This window comes from Acartia tonsa, chromosome 7 (genome assembly GCF_053477335.1).
Source record: "Acartia tonsa isolate MP-2025a chromosome 7, ASM5347733v1, whole genome shotgun sequence".
NCBI lineage: Eukaryota > Metazoa > Arthropoda > Copepoda > Calanoida > Acartiidae > Acartia > Acartia tonsa.
Window position 1 is genome coordinate 3,137,847 of NC_137266.1, and position 22,123 is coordinate 3,159,969.

Below are 22,123 nucleotides of genomic sequence, written 5' to 3' on the forward strand. Positions count from 1 at the left end.
GGTGGGCTGGGGGGGTATGTGCTCGACTTGGCACTTGGGAAACTGACAATAATTTGCATTAAACTTATGTCTTCAATATTCCAAAAACTAAAGCTATAAAGCAGAAGTACCGATTGCAGAGTTGCTACACTTTCTAAACCCTTATTGTTACAGGAATCATCAACTTGCTTAGATTAAATAAATGAGCTAACCTTTACGGAGTTCGTTCAGACTCATATTATAGAAAAGATTTGCATTTAATAAGTATCAGAAATAGGTTGGACAAAATAGGCTGTTTAATACACTAGTCCCAAAAGTTTGAAAATAACCTTTTCTTATTCGTTGACTTAATAACTTTGGGGACTTTTTTATAAATTTTGATGGATTGGTTTATCAATTTGAGTGTTCAATCCTTTCTACCACTAATTTTAATCTACAGAAGAGTTAATTTTGTGTATTATTAATGGGGATGTACATCAATTCATTAGCCATAGTCTTATCCCTTAGATCCTTCAGTAACATGTTATTTCTTGTTATGTAATAAAAATGAGTGTTCCCGTTTTTATTAGACTTTGGGTACAGGGATCTAGAGGGATAAGACAATTTATTTGTATATCCCATAATGATACACAAACTGACCCTTTTTTGTTGATTACATAGTGGTTGAAACGTTTGATCACTAAACCTAATGAACCAACCAATTAAAATTCAATAAAAGTCTCCAAAGTTGTTGAGCCAAGAAATAAAAAAATGTTATTATAAACCTTCCGGGACTAGTGTATTAAACAGCCCTATGTCCACATCCTCCCTAGTTATTATTAGACTTGTGATACACTCTTGTATAGTTCAGGGAGGGAGGGGACATTGAGCTGTTTATTAAATTAGTCCCCAAAGTGTTATAACGGTGTTTTCTTATATTTGGGTTAAAACATTGGGGAAATTCAGTAAATTTTATTTGGTTGATTTATTAATTTAAGTGTTTAAAAGTTTCAACTTCTAGTCTTAATCTACAGAAGGGATAATTTTTTGTATCATTATTAGGGATGTACATCAATTTATTAGACATTGTCTTATCCCTTTAGATTCTTGAATAACATGTTATTTCTTGTTATGTAATAAAAATATAAGTTTTCCAGTTATTATTAGACTTTGGGTACAGGGATCTAGATAGAGAAGACAATGGCTGATAAATGGACGTGTATACCCCATGATTATACACAAACTTACCCTTTTTGTTGATTACAATAGGTGGTTGAAACATCTTATTAAACCAATTAAAATTTCAAACAATCTAAAAAGTTGTTGAGCAAACAAATGAAAAAGTTTTTAAAACTTCGGGGACTAGTGTAATAACCAGCCCATTGAGCTCTGCCTCCCTAGTTATTATTAGACTTTTGGTACACTTTGGTATAATTCAGAGAGGGAAGGGAAATTGGACTGTTTATTTCACTTGTCCCCAATGTTTTATAATTGTTTTTCTAATTCATTAGGTTAACAACTTTTGAGAATTTTATTGAATTTTGATTGGTTGGTTTATTAAGTTAAGTGTATAAACGTTTCAACCGCTAAGTTTAATCTACAGAAGGGATAGTTTTGTGTATCAAACAAATTCCATACTTATATAATAGAGGTAGGCCGGATACTTTTTTGGCCGGATGATTTATAATGCAACATATTTGGTATCCGGCAAATTACCGGATATCCGGCCAAATAACCGGATATCCGGTCGAATAACTGGATATCCGGCCAAATAACATATATTTGCTGGATATCCGGCATTATAAATCAGCCAGATATCCAATATCCGTCCAAAAAAGTATCCGGCCCAACCCTATTAAATATGTATGCAATTTAACAATTTTGTATTTGGAAGATTACTTGCTACACCTTATTATGTTATAATTGAGACTGCCCCCATTTTTTTTGGTAAATTTCAGGTATATATCAACACACTTGAATTGAAATTTTGTAAAAATCTTTAAAATTGGGATGGTACAAAAGCCCCAAAAATGCCATAAAAACAGGGTTTTTTGCAGATTTTAAAAACTTTGCAGTGCTTGTACCGTCGCAATTTTTGCATTACAGGAAAAATATTTTGCATGGGTCATTTTTATGCATAAATCAACCATATTTTGGCTGGGGGCAAAAATTTTAACAAAATTTTTCAAATCCGGGACGGGGTAATGTTCATATGTCTTTCCTTACAAAACTGATATATTGTTTGTAAGGTACTTTTAGAAAAAATATGATTTTCAATAGCTGGCTATTCTATAATGGTAGCTTTGTCTGTCTGTGCGTCTATTTGACAAAATTGACATAAGTTGAAGTTTTAGGAACATATTCATTTTTAGTAGTGCAGCTACTCTGTAATATGCATAGTCTAGTTATAAGTCTTGTTGAAACCAAATTGTCTTGAGGTTGACTTTCGATCATCTCATTGGAATTGTAGATAAAAATTCATATTTAGTAGTGCAGCTAATCTGTTTTATACTTTGTCTTGTATATTGTTATTCTCTTCACAATTACATTTGTTATGTCCATTCTTTGGTTCGCCTTTAAATTGACCCATATCCTCAAAAAGATATTTTTTTAAAGCCGAGCTACTCTATAATACACAGTTTTTCCTTATGTCTATTTATATCTAGACCTTCTTCTAACAATATATCCTATTCAGTGCCTCCGCAAGTACAACCCAAACCATCGGATGGCAAATTTGTGGTGAGAAAAGACTCAACAATCACCCTGGAGTGTCTGGGGGTGGGAAACCCCATCCCAAATATTACTTGGACCAGAGAGGTAACATTATATTTTTAAAAGCGATGCTTTTCTATAATTAGGGTCGGTCCGTCCGTCCGTCCGAGATAGATAGCTTTTATTCGTTAATTTAGGCATGTTAGAATTGTCCTTTCGATTTCAAACTTTGCATGGTGATTTCTGTAGTAGTTAGGTACGATTTTGAAAGTGTAGCCACTCTATAATCATTACCAGAATGTCCGTACGTCCATTTTAAACATGTTGACTTTTTTCTTTTTTTAAACAAATTTTTATGTAATCTAATCATCCGATTGATCTGATTTTTGGTATATTGATTCCTTGGACAACACAGTATAATGTAATAAGCGAAGGAACTCTATAATCAAGTCTTAAAAATGTAAGTATGTCCATTAACATTATCCTGAATCAAGCAGTTTTTCAACAAATTTACTTACAATTTTGCTTTGATCCTTATACTTTTATATACTGATTATTCAGTTCAGACACTTTACAAGTGTTAATGTCCGTTTGTCCTACCATTTTAGTGCTTCGCTTTTATGGATGTTGTCATCCTTGTTTTATTATTCTTATACTGTCAATAAATCACAGGAAATGACTGTGCACAATGTTTTGTGCATTTTGATTGCAGCAGCTTATAGTGCCTTAGAAAAAATGACATTAAACAATACAAATGACCAATAGTATACATTTTACCATTGGTCAATTACAATGTATGCTGGCCAATCATTGGTCATTTGTTTTGTATGACTTCATTTTTTATGAGACACTATAAGCTGCTTCATTTATAAACATCATATTCTAAAAATGGAACACAATTGTGTTGAAATTTCTTCAGTCATTGATCATCGTAAAATCTTTGACATGAACAGAACAACCCTTTGACTTTGTTGAAGAATTAATAAGGATATTAAATTAATAATCAGAATATGTATTAGTAGTGTATTTATAACCATACCACATAAACTTTTGATGAACTATAGTTACCAATAATTGTATGTACATTTTGTTTCTCTGAATTAATCTATTTAAAACATCCAAGAATATTACACATTACTTGACTAAAAACTTGCGTTCTTTTGTCCAATTTTTACATAAATACTTTTTATCTGATACATTATACAGATGCTGATATATATGCTGATTGCTTCGCCCCTAGCCTGTAGGGGAAGGCTGGGAAGGTCAGAAAAATAGCATTAAACTACCTTAGGAGATATATTAGGCATCTCTTAAAATTACCAACATTTTGGACAAAAAAAACCTTAGTACTTCAAATTATAGGATAGATCTTATTTTACGTTCCGCAATTGACAATAATTTCATTAGAACAGAACTGAGGTGAATTCTTTAAAAAAATTTGCCTCACTAAAAATTTAGAGGGGATAATTTTGATAATGAATTATCAGCCCTGTTAAAAAATCTTAGCATTACAGAAAGATATACAGACATAAGGACAGACAAACAAACATACATGAACAAATATAGATTAGCATACGAGATGTACGCAATTATTATTGCCAATAATTGGTCCTTAAAGTTTCTGCATTTGAGAGAGTGGGAATCAGTTGCAAATAAGTTCGCAAACTCAAGTAAAAGGACAGTCTTTGGTTGTGAATTGTGATAAATTCACATTTAAAAAATTTAGAAATTTGAATTACTTGAATTTATGTAACTTATTACTTAAATATTTCATCTTTTGCTGCATAAGAGCTTACTGTTTTTTTTAAACAAAGTCATATATCAAAGTATCCTTTTAATGATAAATGCACATACATTAAGAAAACTTGCCTCTTGGTCTCTACATTTACAAATGACCAAAACCAGAACATAATGTCTCAACAGTTTGTTTTTTAACATGTTGCGAATGTATAAAATAAAATCGAAGATTTTATTTATAATTTTTGGAGAATTTCGCTTATTTTTTAGATAAAGCTGACAAAATAAACATAATGTAAGTTAAAATATTGATCATCCCATTTAAAGATATATTTCTTGAAATTTCTCTCTTTTTGTGCTATTTAGAAAACTTACAATTAAGCTACCATAGGGGATAATTTAAGTTCGTTTTCACTTTTAAAAATTATACTTAAATCATTAATTATTACTTTCTAACAGCAAATCTTTTCCTAATTAGGCTCTGTCTGTTCGTCCGTTTGTAACGAATAGCTCTTATTATCAATTAAGATATATTAGAACTATCCTATCGATTTGAACCTTCAAAGCAACAGTCATTACCGAAAAACCGTAAGTCAAATAAATTTGCTGCATTATCTTAATTTTTTTGCAAATGGCATTTTGTTTAGCTTTAACTGTATCTGCATAAGTTTGGGCAATCAAAATGTTGAAAATTGTAATTTCTTCAAATTTGATACATTACTGATTAAAGCAAATGCTATGTGATTTTATATATAATAAACTAGTTATTTATAACATCGTATTATGGACAGCTTACCGCAGATATTAAAATGACAAATTATAAGATTTAAACCAGTTTTGTTAGCCCGGGTTAACAACAACTGGTATTAATTTCATGATCGTTATTTTATTATTAATGGGAAGTTGACTAAAATACAATACGATTCATGATATTTCAGTATGGTTCGGAACCAGTTGTAATCCAGCGGATATTAATCGTTTTAGAAGCCATACTGGAAAATAAAATATACAATATTTAAAGTGATTTATGGGAAAGTTGAAAGTTTAGAGGTGCTATATATTAATAATGTTCCTGTACTTTATTTAGTGTATTTATCCTTACTGTGACCGGACAGGGGCATTCATTAATTTTATTTGAATCATGTGAGGTTTGTAATATGAAATTTTACTTATCAACTTTACAATCGTATTATCACCACATTTAGTTATAATAAACATTTTCTAAAAGAAATTTTTCAATAATTCAGTTTATATTTATCATGGGTGCTCGAGTGTTTATTATTGGTTTGGCGGCTTAGCTGCGGCTGCTCATAATTTGATAAATGACAGCTGCCGCTTTTCTTTCACAATTTTGGGTTACTCCTATTAAATTCTAGACTTTCTGCCACAATAATAGTGATGATTTTCCCAAGAGGGGACATTAAACTGTTTATTATTTGTACATACACGTTCCCTCATTCGTTCTCTTAAGAATGTTATTTGATCTTGATTAAATTCTAAAATCTTTTCCAGTATGGCTTCGAACCCAATTAATATCCGCTATAGATTAGAACTGCTTCTGACCTTTACTGAAAAATCATTCATCGAATCGTATTACAGACAGTTTTCTACGGATAATAAAATAAAATTATAATATTTATATTGGTTTTGTAAGCCCGGGCCTTCGGCGACTTGGGGTTAACAAAACTGGTATTTTTCATTTTACTCCCCGCTGAAAGCTGTTTATTTTCCGATGCGATAAATAACTATTCCATCACTATTTTTCATCTACATATGTACAGCTAGAAGAGATAAATTTGTTTATCATAATTTGTGGTGTGCATCATATTATCGATCATTTTGCAGCTCTGCTAACAGAAATGCTAGTATAACTGTCTCTCTTGGTGTGCCAGCTATGATGTACTTGAAATGCAGCTCTGCTAACAGAAATGCTAGTATAACTGTCTCTCTAGCTGTGCCAGCTATGATGTACTTGAAATGCAGCTCTGCTAACAGAAATACTAGTATATGTGTCTCTCTTGCTGTGACAGCTATGATGTACTTGAAATGCAGCTCTGCTAACAGAAATGCTAGTATATGTATCCCTATTGGTGTGACAGCTATGATGTACTTGAAATGCAGCTCTGCTAACAGAAATGCTAGTATATGTGTCTCTATTGCTGTGCCAGCTATGATGTACTTGAAATGCAGCTCTGCTAACAGAAATGCTAGTATAACTGTCTCTCTAGCTGTGCCAGCTATGATGTACTTGAAATGCAGCTCTGCTAACAGAAATGTGGAAAAAGGAAGGAAATGCAATTTTCAAAAAGGTCAAGCTTCACAACGATGTGCTGAAAATGGATTGCCTATTTCTTTTCTAATTTCCAAAGTTGTACAGCAGATAACACAATTATTGCAAACGCGATTTTCAGCTACTCCGGTCAAAGGGAAAAGCGAAATAATGTATAAACGATTTATTCAAAATTTCAATTTTTCAAATTTTTATGTTTTTTTTTGGAAGTTTGAAGCTTTTTTAGCTAATAGCAAATATTGAGATAGGACGCGGATGCGAAAGTACACTTTCGGAAACTAAAATTCAGTAAATCTCACAACTCCTGGGTGCAGTGGTCATGCAATAATAAAAAAGTAAACATTATAGCGAATCAGTTTTTATTGCTTTTTAGATATGTCCTCATACAATAGGCAAGCATACATTGTAATTGACCAATCGTAAAATGTATACTGGCCTATCATTGGTCATTTGTATTGTATAACGTCATCTTTTATTAAAGCAAAATTTTTTTAAAAATTGTAAATTTTCGATAAATAGCAAATCTTCATAAAACTGTTATTTGTTTAAATTTTGTTATTAGCTATTTGTGCGTTAAATTGTATAATCTATATACATACTTAGCTAACCATTGCTAACTGACTGACAGATTCTAGACTATACTTAAAGATGAGCTTCGCTTCCAGCAAAAAAAATTGCCCGCATTGTGTGATAACTATTCCAAATATTTGTTTGAACAGAGAACATAAACTGAATTTGACAACAGGTGAATTTAAGTTCAACAACAAGGTGTTTGAAATGATTATCTTGAAAGGTATAAAAGCAACAGAATGTCTTTCTGTTTCTCTCGCAAAAACAAACCAATATGGATCTCCTTTTACAAGTTATTATAGGTTCAGGAAAGGGTTAGAACTTTTTTCAGGGTTTAAGATTTTGACAGAATACAATCAATAGCTCTATGTAACTAAGATGGTTTAAAAACTATGTTTATAACTCTCTAATACGCCCCTAACATTTAGGTGATCTGTATTCTACTAAGGGATAGAGAGGAGCTAGAAAAAAAGCCTAAAACCATCCAAAATTGAAATCTTAAAAATAGCCTAAATCTACCAATGGTTCCTTATGTATTTTTCCTTAAATAGGGAACCCATTCGTTTTAGTAGTATTGAGATCTTAATCTTCAGACTTCTTTATACACTATAGAAAAATGGCTTGTCCACTCTAATTTACCCAATCTGTTAATAATCCTCACTGTTAAAGATGAACTTGATGGGATAACAAGATTTAACATTAAGTAATGTTTATTTACTTATTAATATGCATTACATACGTGTTATACTTAGGGATCTTAAGGGATAAGACAATTAACAATAAATTGATATTCATCCCATCAATAATTTTCAACTTCTTTTGATTAAATTTAAATTATAGGTTGAAAATCTTGATCACCACTGACAGGAACCAATTAATCAAGATTAAATTAAAGATTGTAAGCTATTGAGCAATTTACTGGATTTATAAACTTTTGTTACTGGTCTTTAACTTAAATTCCCCTCCCTCTGCTAAAATTAATAAATGTTTAGATTTAAGGAAAGCAAGAAAGAATATAAAATATTAATAAAAGACATATTTCAGCTATAGAAAAACTATTATTAATGAAATTAAAGATATATAAAAAAAATCTGCTTCATAATATACAATTATTCTAATAACAAATAACAGAAACAAACAATGCATGAATCTTCATTCCCATATAAACAACCCCTTAAATAGTGGATGTAAATATTCATTTATTTCCCTGGTATCTCATTTATATCCCTGGTATGATTTTAGAAGATTTTTAATTTTTTTTGGAAGATTTTATAATTTTTATTAATTACTAAAAGAAAGAAAATAATCTCCTTTTTTCATATTTATAAAATTTTTTTGAAAAGAACACTTATTTTCAATATATATAATTAATCGTGAATAAATGATGACCTATCGGTCCATCATTTATTCCCTCGGGTAAGAAATATTCATTCCTAAACAAAAAACTGGACAGGAATACCCCATTTAAGGTAGTTTTACCCCAACTTTACGCCAAATGGAACAGTTTATTTGAGTATTGCAGTAATTTATAATCGTCTTTGGCTATGGAATAATTAAAATGTTGAAATATTTGTACACGGTGTCTGCAGAATAATTGGGTCTGTTATTGCTGCTGCTTGTTTGTAAAAAACTACGGCCGAATTCAGAAACGGCTGCAAAGTCCTATTATAGATAGTAGGTGTGTGTGTGTGCCAGTGTGTGTGTGTGTGTGGAAAGGAGGAAGAGTAATAAAAGATGAAAGAGAAACACTTAGCAGTAGCACACATATTTCTTAACAATTCCACTTTTCAACTTAACTGTTTTAACTTTCAAGTTCAAGATTTTTTTAATCCCACTTCAGTCTTGAAGCTAAATCAAATAAAAATAGCAGAGAAATTAACTTTTATGTTAATTATATTTTGCCCCTAGAGGCCTCTTGGGGGACCTTTATTGACGTGGGAAAGGAAGGGGGAGACATATTTTTTTTTTCTAGGGATGATTTCTCTTGGCAGGGTGGTGGTACTCTCTTACAAAATAGTTATAAACCTTCTCTCGACCTATAATAAACTACATTGTAAAGTAGAATCATATCGGTTGAGCGGTTAAAGAGATCCTTCGGTACAAACAGACAGTCAACAGACCTCCTTTAACTTGATCTACGATTAAAGATACTCGTTCAATGATAACAAAAAGAAATCTGATCTTAAATCTTTATTTACTCTATTTTTTCATAAAAAAGTTTCAGATACATGCAATTCTGATCCAAAGTAAAAAAAACAAAGATGACAACACACATAATTGTAGAAACGCAGAAATTAATAAAGACCAAATCAAGTAGTTTCAAAATATATGTTGCTAATTCTAAGTTAATTTTATATAGAGAATTAGGAATCAATTAAAAATTTTAAAAGTTTTTCTCATTAAAGAGTTACCCATACCCTTCTGAATAAATTTTAAGTGTAACCATTATCTGATACTTAATAACTAAACAATCGTAACAACATAACCTTAAAACAGACGAAAAAATCAATTTCTTGAGAAGCTTTGCCACTGCAATGGTAAAAAGAAAGTTATAACTGTGATATGTGCAGGAAAGAATTGTAAAGTGATGTGTGCTAAAGCTGTTTATTCTATGTTGAGTGTGCATATAGTAATCTAGGTCACCTATCTTTAGCAACAAGGATGACAATGTCCATAGGTAGAAGTACTAAAAATAGAAAAGGCATACTCGGTAACTGCGAAACATAAACCATACAATAGTGAAAAACTTCTTTTTTTATGTAAATCAGACAACAAAGCATATAGTAGAAGTTTCACTGTTAATATGTTACTTCTATTCTATGTCATTTAGTTGATATGAATATGTAATAGTAAATTATATTTTATTCTGGCAGATACGCCCCTACCCTTAGAGGAGGGTGGGGATGGTTAGGAAAATAGCATAAAACCATCCCAAGACATGTAGAAGGTCTCACTGTAAAAAACAACCAATTTGGACCAAAGTCTTTCGAGATGTTTAACTGCAAACAAAAAAAACCTTGCTACTTTAGATCATAGAATAATAGATTGTCAATATTTTGTCATAAAGACTTGGCATAAACCAATAATATAGTAATACCAACCAACACAATTGTGTAGTAGAAGAGCTTCCTAACTGAAAAGTGTGCGAAAAAATTCTAAGAAGTTGGCCCTTGGCTTTGAACAGAAAACTTTTATATATATTACTTCTCTCTTCTGTTTTAAACAAGGTTACCAACATTAATTGTTTCTTTTATTTTATATTCAGAGTTGTCAAACTTATATTTTGTTTTCTATTTTGAAAATTAATTTTTGAAAGAATTGGAAACTCAATAAAACTCAATTATGACAGATTAAGCATTTTTTATTTCTGTTTTGAAACATATAACATATTTATCAAATCTGTTTTTAAAATTGGGTTGCAACATTTTTGGAGTTAATAATTAAGGTGTGAGTAACTTGGTAGTTCTCTAGAGGGTTTATATTCCCAAGAATAATTTAAGCAGGGAATACTTGACTGTAATTTTATTCTAGACCCCATAGTTTTATAAATAACTTTTCTCTGAGAACTCTGGGTACTTTTTTTATGAAATCTTGATTATTAGAATTAACTAGCAGTTTCTATTTTTATTTATAGATAATTTTAATTTGCAGAAGGGGTAGTTTTGTTTATCCTCACTCGCCCATTATCTTAAAGGAACAAGAATAGGTTGATGATTACTTATTTTGTTAATTAAAATCTGCCTTTGATAGTTTATAATATCAGGACTGTGGGGTTAAGCTGAATCTATGTGTCAATGTCCTTCCGCATCCATCCTGATTTTGTGCTGAGATTAAAATTTTGTTCCATTTGATTTGAGTTAATTAACTCCTCACATCTCATCTCATTTCAAGAATAATTTCAATCTGGCTTAGTGACATTAATACTAGAACAAAGACAAGTATGTCCAACAGTAATAGAAATATAAATAGAGGACAATTAAGTAGCCTTAAAGTAAACAATAATTTAAATCATCATAATATTAAAAAAATTGAGGAAAAAAAAGTGAGAGATAAGAAGAAGAAGTGCCTAGAGGTTCAAAGTTTGGGGTGTGTTTGTGTGACCAAATAGAGAGCTCATTTAATTTAAGAAGACCAACCAATTAGAATTAACATTACTGAAATAAGGACATTATTAGATTATTTTCGCCTAACCAACCGAACCAAATTTAAATGAACAAAATTTAGTTTTTGAAAAATTTTAAGAATTTAAAATGAATATGTTTTTCCGTGTTCCTGTTTTCAATTGTGCAAATCATATTTCATCTTTGTATGTATGTATGGCTTCTAAGCTAGGGTATTCACCCCCTCTTTTAGCAAATTTTATCTAATGAAAATACAACAAGGATTGACATATCCATAGAAAGAATAGCAAGAATATTCATAAAAATACTTAAAACACCTTTCATTACAAAATAACAATATCTGTTGAGGTATCCGGCTAAAACTTCCTAGTTTTGGTAACATAACCATCAGAAAACCAACTCTTTAAATTAATATTTTCTATTAAAAGTTTTTTATCTTTTCATACTGATAATAAAGCAGTTCTTATGACTTGAAAAACAGCATGTTTTGAATAAAGTGTTATAATGTGTTATAGAGTACTTGGATAACAAATAGGATAAAACAAATTAATCTTATATTATAAGAGTCTTTGAACCTTATCAAATTTGTAATATCATTTCATGAGATTTACTTGATACTAGATTAGATATCTGTGTTTATGGTCATCAAGTTATGAGTCAAAGGTTTGTATCAAGTCTAGAAAAGATATTTCTAAAATAAAAACAGTAACATTAGAATCTTTTAAACATAAGTGTATCAACTGCCTGCCTTAAAACCAAAAGTTTTATATAATCAAATTCATATTGATTTTTTTGGGCTATTTAATTTTAAATTCAATTATAAATTGCTTTTTTCAAAATATGAACTTTTTTATTCACTTCATTGTAAAATCTTACTAGTTCCTAAATGTATTGGTTGTCTTAAATCATTTGCAAGATCTCCAAAATAGTGTTCTATAAAATAAATTAAAAGCTACTTTTAGGGCTACTCTATGTAACTAACATCTTCATACAAGCAAAATATGTATTTTAAAATTAAAAAAAGATAATTGTCTGACTGATTGCCACACTTATAATCTAATATATATTAAAGATTTGATTATTTATAGTATTCAATATTTTTGGTAGAAATCTAAACCATTGATAATTGATGTAAGTATCAAAAGCTTGTTTTAAATCAGAAAAGAAAACACTATAAATTAGTATTCAATAAATTTAGTACTAGGAAATAACACTGTTCAGAAAATTGAATTTAATGAGAGTCCTTTTAAACAAAGAATTGTCCAACTATTCTCATTATAAAATCGTATGAAATTAAAATCCTCTTGCTTCTAATTGACCTACATGATGTTATTATCTAAAACTAGCTTGGCGCGTTTTAAAACATGAAACCATCTAATTAATAATTAAATTATTGCGATAAATGAAAATTAAATTAGTGCGATAAATGAAAATTAAATTAGTGCGATAAATGAAAATTAAATTATTATAATATCAATAGAAGACAGTAAACTATTACTCTGATAAATGAAAGTGTTATTCTATTACTCAGTTTGGTCTTTGAGTAACTTTTTATGTGTGGGCAATCCTAGTTGAAGAGAAGTTTTTTATTTTTTTTTATTAGTTTACTAATCTTCTATTTTTGAAAAAGCTTAATGGCCCTAATTGTCCTCTGATGTATTATTTAATATTGTCCTAATCGTATTCACATCAACGCAACGACCTAAATATTCAAGTTTTAAAGTGGAGAGGTAGCCAACTCTTTAAACTTAGCAATTTCAGGAATTGGACAATGGACTATAATTCAATAATCCTTTCAAAGACTGTTTGTAAAATTCTTCCTTTGAGAGCTTGAAATTATTTGAATAGAAAAAATAGTTGTATTTTTTACCAACATTATTACATCCTTCCCTGAATTAAACTTGACAATAAAGGTAGAAACATGGAAATTGTTGTTTATAAGATTTTGCCTTTGGTACATCGAAATCATTTTGAAACTACTGTTCTAATTTGATTTACAAGTAAGTTTTTTTTCTTTATTACTGCCTATTAAACAAGTATTAAGAATCTAAATTGGATATTTAAAGTAATAACATCTATCTAAACCACTGCTTAACAATATTAAAATATTATTTAAATTCCAAAAGAGTTAAAACATATTTTGACATACTATAAACATAGAATCAGCTCAAAACAATTATCAATTGAGTGCATATTGTTAACATTCATTTAATCAGAGTTAAAGGATTTTTTTATTGATTCTAAACCTAAAAAATTATTATTATAAAAAATATTTAATAAACAAAAGCCTTAAAAAGAAAATTTGAATGTATTATTAGTTATTTCTCCAATCGTATTATAAACAGCTTTTCGCTGGCATAAAATGGCATATCCACTGGATATTAATCCGTTTCGAATGAATACGAGCAAATATTTTAGATTGGAATAAATCTTATTTTTAAAATAAAATCATTTTACATATTTATTATATCTTTTATTTGTTCCTACATCCCTGTATTTAAAACCATCAATACTCTAGCAAATGACCCTGTTATTAATTTGCTAATTATCATATGGTCATGATAAATAGATAACCCTATGGATAGATAGATACATCTAATTATCGTATGGTCATAATTTATCACCAGCCAATAATAACAATTAACAATGTTCATGCTACCCAGCAAAATTTAAAACAAAAGATTAATATTTGAAATATTTAACCTCTTTAAAAACTAATAGAGGGCTTTAAAATAGCCTAAAGCCATCCCAAAACTTAAGTTTATCAATCAAATAACATAAGACCAGCCAGGGGTCTTTTTAAATCCTCGGTCTTTTTTAAAATTTGGTTACATTGTAAGACTATCTTACAATAGCATAAAATCATTTGTCCATCCGTATTAGGGAAACATTTACTTATTGTTTTATGACTAAAGAGTTATAATATGGAGTATTAGTTAGTAAAAGATTTCTTAAAATATATATTACTAGCGGCTACGCCCCCTAGAGGCCTCTATGGGCACTTAAGGTATGAGGGAAAAGTCGACCTCATCTCCTTTTTAAATTTGAGTTTCAAAAGATTTAAAATTTTTTTTTTTTTTATAAAAATAGTTTAAAACCTTCCCAGGACCTATAAGAAGATTTAATGTCAAGGAGAACCATATCGGTGCAGCGGTTAGCGTGATCCTTGGGGACAGACAAAAACACGCTTACTACTTTATTTAATAGGATGTACCGTTTTCTTTTCAACTTATATAAATGTAGCTTATCAAACTATTGGTTGAAAAGTTTGGACATTCTTAGTTTTAGCTAACCAATCATTATTAAGTACCCAAATTTTTGTGAGCCATCAAATGATTAGATTATTGGATTAGATGGGACATTAAACAAATATGCTGATCTATATGTACATCTATTGTCTAACTCTTTAACAGATTTCACCATAAAAGACAGGAAGGAACACATCATAATAATAATAATTAGAATTCCATTTCGTTCAGATATGAGAGGTTTTCAAATTTATTTTTCTTGTGACTGTTCCCCCTATGAAGCTTATAATTCCTATTAAAACATGACGTCATACAATACAATTGACCAATGATAGGCCAGTATACATTATGATTGACCAATGGTAAATTTCTGATTTCTTCTCCCCTGGTCAATCAGAAGCAACTATATTGGTCATTTTGTCCATATATCAAACATAAACTCTTTAATTTACTACAAATTAATTGTGAATATTCTCTTAACAGATATCAAGTTGCTTTTCTTATTGATTTTGTCACCTTATTTATTTTAAACAGGGATAAAAGCGAAGCTCTGAAACAGTAGAACAAACAAACATTAACACTTATAGAGAGTCGGAACTGAATAATCAAATTATAAATATATAAAAGTCGAAACAAAATTGTATGTAATTGGACTTTATTATGGGGATGCTTCGCTTTTACCAATGTACTTTATTGTCCTAGAAATCAGTATTTTAAAAATCAGATCACTAGGATTACTATATCACATAAAATGGTGTTGCAGAAAAAGGTTAAAAATTTACATGTTTATAATGAAAGTTCAGACATTCTGGTAACGATTATAGAGTTGCTACGCTTTTAAATTTTACTGCTTTCATATTAATTGTGTAATAATAATTATTTTTATTTAGAATAACATGCTGCCCTCTGGTGAGAAGAATTACCACGGAGTTTCATTGATTATAAACAGAGTTACAAGGCATGATGTTGGACAATACAAGTAAGTAGATGTTTGACTGTATGCCTGTATGTCTGTCTGTCTATCTATCTATCTATCTATCTATCTATCTATCTATCTATCTATCTATCTATCTATCTATCTATCTATCTATCTATTTATCTATCTATCTATCTATCTATCTATCTGTCTATCTATCTATCTATCTATCTATCTATCTATCTATCTATCTATCTATCTATCTATCTATCTATCTATCTATCTATCTATCTATCTATCTATCTATTTATCTATCTATCTATCTATCTATCTATCTGTCTATCTATCTATCTATCTATCTATCTATCTATCTATCTATCTATCTATCTATCTATCTATCTATCTATCTATCTATCTATCTATCTATCTATCTATCTATTTATCTATCTATCTATCTATCTATCTATCTATCTATCTATCTATCTATCTATCTATCTATCTATCTATCTATCTATCTATCTATCTATCTATCTATCTATCTATCTATCTATCTATCTATCTATCCATCTATCTATCTATCTATCTATCTATCTATCTATCTATCTATCTATCTATTTATCTATCTATCTATCTATCTATCTATCTATCTATATATCTATCTATCTATCTTTTTATCTATCTATCTATCTATCTATCTATCTATCTATATATATATATATATATATCTATCTTTCTATATATCTATCTAATTGCACTTCTATCTTTGAGCTTCTTTGTACAATTTTCGCAGAATTTTGAAGTTTTAAAAGAAACTTTTTTGTTTGCTTCTTTTTACAATTGCAATGTTTAAAATGTTTCATATAGATTTTTCTTTCTTTTGCCAATGATCTCAAATTTATTGTACTTAAACCTTTGTTCTATAATTTGTTTTTGGTGATTTCTAAAGTAGCACATTAAAGGCAAGTTATCATATTTTCAAATAAAAAATTGTAAATTATTTTCTCGTATTCATTCGAATCTTAATCCGGTGGATAGGAACCGATTCTCATTCATACGATAAAACTATGTCTAGCATCGTATTATATCCAGCTTTCTACGAATATAAAAATGTACAATCATAAGATTTTCAAACCATTTCTTTTAGCCGGTGCCTTCGGTTTATATCTCATAATTGTACATTCTATATCCGCGGAAAGCTGTTTATAATACGATATGAGAAATAACTATTATCTCTTGAAGAACAACTTAGTTCTATGAGCAATGACCAATATTAAAAGTTTAACATTAAACTAATTTCAGGTGTACAGCAAATAACGGAGTAGGAGCCCCCGCTGAGGCTAAAATAGACCTGCAAGTTCTATGTAAGTAGTTTATCCAAGTTAAAAAGCGCAGCTACGCTTCAACCATTTCTGTTCAGTCGTAATTCCTTCCGTGATATTAATTTAAAAATATTTATTTTATATGGTTTAAAAAAAGTTTTATTTGGTTCAATAACTTGATTAGCAAAATGGTGTTTCCTAAGGAAGACGATTAAAGTCCCTAAAAAAATTAGCATGTTACGTCATAAAAACGAGGGATTAACCATCTTTTTTTTAGGGGTTTTCTTTACCAATCCTCCTCTCCTCATGTCTCATTTTTATGACGTCATTGAGGGACTTTCTTCGTCTTCTTCCTGATTAATAAACTTGAAAAATAAATGGATTTTCAGCCATTTTATAACTGAATAAAATCAATTTTTTGTTCATTTTTTTGTTTCTTTATTAATTATTTATACAAGCGCAGTACCTATATTTGTCAATTCATTTTGACATTTGGTTAAGCTTTTATTGTTTGGATATAGACATACTTGTTTCATTATGATTTTAAATAAAACTGTGTTCATATATTTGACATTTAGAAAGTATTGATATGAAAATATTAATAAATATAAATGAACGATCATGTAATATCAATATTTATCTAAGATTTATAATATATCACTATAATTGAAATTATATATCTATATATCGCCCATAGTTATTCTATATTGGTAACTTATACTTTATGAAAACAAGTATGGTAATTTCAATAAGTAGCGAAGCTAATCTTTAATAGTTGGGTGTGGTGGATACGACACCCCTCCCCCACCGTTTAAAATAACCGTTTACTTTGTTTTTCTTGGTCATGGAAGGGTAGGTGTCAAACCCCTTTTCTTCTAAATAGCCTAAAACTTACCAAGAGCCAATACTAAACTTTTCTGAAAATGATATAACGATTTTTCTCGTATTCATTCGAATCCGGTGGACAGGAACCGGTTCTCATCCATACGAAAAAACTATGTCTAGCATCGTATTATATCCAGCTTTCTACGAATCTAAAATCATTCCGTGCCTTCGGCACCTCGGGGCTAAAAAAAACTGGTTTTAATCTTATAATTGTACATTCTATATCCGCGGAAAGCTGTTTACAATACGATGAAAGAAATAACTATTCCAGCTGTTTTTGGTGTCTGTGTCATGACATAAAAGTCTTCATTTAAATTTGAAATATAATTTAATTTAAGCAAAAATATTTGAACAAACGGACGTAAGGATATAATTTATAATAGCCACACGTTACAATTAATATAGCAAATGAAATACAAATCGTGACGGGTTGCGTACATATACGCAATTATGTATATACGTACGCATTTGGTATTAAGTTACCACTCCCTTTACTTAACCATAAAGGATATCTAGATGAAATTTGTGATTAATTCATTTCAATGTAATACCAACATTTTACTGATTCATTAGACGATTAAGTTTGTATATGAATTGAGTAAAACAGATTAATTATGTTCTTTTTTTATTTAAACGAGAAAAAAATGTGCTCGAGAATGTACTTTAAAATATGCTTGTCTCATAAGTTTTATAAACGCATTATCTCATTCTTTTCAACGAATGATTATTGTCTATAGAAGGGTTACTTTTCTTTAACATAATTGGAGGTCTATATTTTTAAATCGTCCATTGTCTTATCCTAATGTATTCTATTGGCCTAATAAACTCGCTAAAATTATGTTACAAATTTAAACTTTGATTGATATTACGTTTGCGGATTTGGGGCGTAACTACTTTTGGCTATTTGTATGTGATTTGATTGTAGAGTATCCGCCGGAACGTACGGGAGGAGACAATAGACGATAAATTAATATACATACCCATTGATATTAGACAAATATTGGCGTTTCTGTAGATTACAGTTATTTTATAAAAGATTTGACAAAGCTAATCAAGATTTTAAAATTCCTCAAAATTTTGACGCACACGACTGGGAGATAATGGTTCTAAAAGTTTGGGGACCAAATATATTCACTTTAGGGGAATAGTCCCTTTCGTGGCAACGCCCCCTTAAGTGGCGATTCATCGTATTTTTAAAATTACTTTTTATAGGTTATTTTAAGTTAGGTTAGGTGATATTGGGTTAGGCGATTGCCCAACAGGGTTTGGCAATTGGTTCCGCAGCGTTAGAGCCCCCCCGCAGGGGTTAGAAATAGGCGAAAAGCTACTGTGAAAAATACGAAGAATCGCCCCTTAAGTTGCGTTGCCACGAAAGAGACTATATCCCATTTTTGTTTTATGTATTCTATTTTTACGAGAATACGGTTTTCGTGAACTAAATGCTAAGTTTCCAGTATTTGTGCCATTGTACAAAATATTGATGCAAACTTTTGATCCTCAAAGCACAAAGAGTTTAAGAATAATTTTAAGTTTGCGTTTCTAAGTTTGACTTTCGCTCGGGCACAAACATTGTATCAAATAGGCCATGTTGAGGGATAAAACGTTAGGACAACGGAAGCTAGATTTCTCGTATTCATTCGAATCCGTTGGATAGAAACCGGTTCTCATCCATACGAAAAAACTATGTCTAGCCTCGTATTAAAAACGGCTTTCTACGGATATAAAAATGTACAATCATAAGATTAAAGTCAGTTTTTTGAGCCCGTGCTTTCAGCACCTCATGGCTAAAAAACTGGGTTTATTCATATAATTGTACATTCTATATAAGCGGAAAGCTGTTTATAATACGATGCGAGAAATAATTATTCTCTTTAAATGTTAAATTTTGCCTTTGGCCGATGTAAACATTAATACCTTACCTCGTAAGGGAGGGTTCCTCCTTTGATTTGTAAGTGATCATCTAGAGAATCCAGAGCATCATCCGCTTGTAATGGGATGCGATGCTCTAACACCTAAGAATGTTAGGTTAAGTAACATCCAACAGAAAACCAACAAAATGATTGCACAACCTATGTCTGAGAAGTCCTGCGCATGTAAATCTTTAAATGAGATACAGAAATCATTGAGTTAAGGATATATTAATTTGTCCAGTAATACTTACAAGTCAATTGCCTTCTTTATTTGTTGGGGAGAAAAAGGGTTGTTGATTAATTTATCAGACATTTTTTCACAAAAAGTTTTTTTTTTGTGAAATAAAGCATTTGGAAGATTTAAAATATTGGAGAAGATTAGTTTACCCTCCATTATGAAATCCCTACCTCCAATTTGTGTTTAATTATTAGTTTACCCTCCATTAAGAAATCTTTACCTCCAATTTATGTGTTTAATTTTTAGTTTACCCTCCATTATGAAATCCCCACCTCCAATTTGTGTTTAATTATTTATTTTATTTCAGACCCTCCTGAGATAGAGATAGATCAGACTTGGGTTAGAAGCAGAGACATGATTGAGTCTGAGGTAAACATTCTAGAACATCCTAGAAACATTCTAGAACATTCCAGACCTGGGCATACAGTTCTAGATATCCAGGTGCCCCATTTGTAATGCATGAGATAAACTAAAGCATTAAAACTAGAATTCTAGAAGTATTCTAAAACATTTCAATTAGTTTCTAGAAATATTCTAGAAGTGTACTATTAATAATCTAAAATGTTACAAACAATAACTTTAGAAAATCTAGAACTTGAAATATAGTTGCCATATTTGTATAGATTGAAGAATAAGAAAGAAACACATACATAATTCTAGAACTTTAAGAAAGAAATTAGTTACCCATAAGCTTAATTTAAAGCTTTACTTGTAATTTACATTTAAACATTTCCCTCCATTTAGCAAAACAGCTAGCACCAAACCATAAATAGCACACAAGTTTGTTTTTTTTTAGAAAAAGTATCGTATTTTTATGACACTATTTGAAACTTTTCTGTTATATAATTTTTTTCTTTCATAACTTTGAAATCACTTTTGATTATTACATTTCAATGATAAATCAAACTGATTATTAAAAGAAAGTTGAAATGAACACAAGAAATTGATCACCTTACATTTTGATTAACATGTTTTAAACTTGATATAAATGGATATAGAATGTACGTGAATATTATGACTTGGGAAAAGTTGACGTTATTTTAGTCTGCTAATATGGAAATCATTTAGTGATAGGTTCTTTCATAGAGTAGGAGGGGAGGGGGGTATCCTTATTTTAGCCCGCTGCAAGTTTTACTTTACTAGAGAACATGAAAATCTGTTGTAACATCCAAGTAATAATATATCCATTTTTATATATAAATGTCTACAAGGAAAATTAAGTTATTTGAAGCACAGCTTTTGTAAAAAAAAAAGAAAGAAAATTATGTTTATGAGAAGCTTATCAACAGCAAATTTATACCATTTTTCCTTTATATTAGGAGAGTATGCAGAGTTTTTTTTTAGAGATATCAAATATAAAATCTTATTAGTAGCGAAGCTACTCTATAATTCGAAATGTCCGTCCGTCTGAGACAGAAAGGGGGAAACGTGATTAAGCTCATATAAAAGATAGAGAGCTGAAATTTTCAGGGATTGAATACTTTCATATTCTGCATACTTTTAAGTTTTATCGAGATTTGCTTATTGGTTGGGGTGCTAGTTCGATTCCTAGATTTTTAGGTTTTTATGATTTTCTGTACTCCTATCTGAGATAGACGGCTGATATTTTTAGGGATTAAATAAGTTCACAATTTACTTATCCCTACAAAATTTCATTGAAATTTGCTAATTTGCTGAGGTGCTAGATCGATTCCTAGATTTTCACGTTATAAATCATACAAGGTTTCGTGATTTTTTAGTTTAATGTTTTTTTATGAAACTGCAATAAAGTTCATAATTTTTGAGCTTCGCTACTTATGGATGTTGTCATCCTTGTTTTGATTATAAATCACATGACCTATATTTTGGTACCATTTCATGATATTATTATATATGTCTATCTGTCCATCAAAATAAAAGGTCATAGAAATATAAACATTTAATATAATTTTCTTAGCATTTAGCAATGTTTATTTGTAAATATTACTGTTTATATACCATATATGTTTGATTTTTCATCATATTTTGATTTAATTGATTTAATTTGTTTTGTAATTAAGTAAACAAAAAAGTTATAAATTCCCTGAATAAGAGAGCTATATTGGTCTATGGGTTAGCGAGATCTTTCGGTGCAAACACACAGAAAAATAGATAGACATCCTGTTACTTTAACATTTCAATATATTATTTCCTTCTTTTAACTTTACATCTATTAATCTTACAGTTCTGTCTAATTCATC

At 29.9% G+C, this 22,123-nt stretch overlaps 1 protein-coding gene across 4 annotated transcripts in view; it reads left to right on the forward strand.

The window, feature by feature from the left end:
* LOC145324669 (lachesin-like) overlaps positions 1-22,123 on the forward strand; it is a 118,569-nt gene that overhangs the window by 64,387 nt on the left and 32,059 nt on the right. For 2 of the 4 annotated variants that reach the window (XM_080167258.1, XM_080167259.1), the window contains exons 5-8: positions 2,654-2,775; positions 15,527-15,615; positions 16,852-16,913; positions 20,212-20,345. In XM_080167258.1, the coding sequence (XP_080023384.1) occupies positions 2,654-2,775; positions 15,527-15,615; positions 16,852-16,913; positions 20,212-20,345 (407 nt within the window). The remainder of the gene's footprint in view (positions 1-2,653; positions 2,776-15,526; positions 15,616-16,851; positions 16,914-20,211; positions 20,346-22,123) is intronic. The other 2 variants (XM_080167260.1, XM_080167261.1) reach the window with 1 other exon arrangement.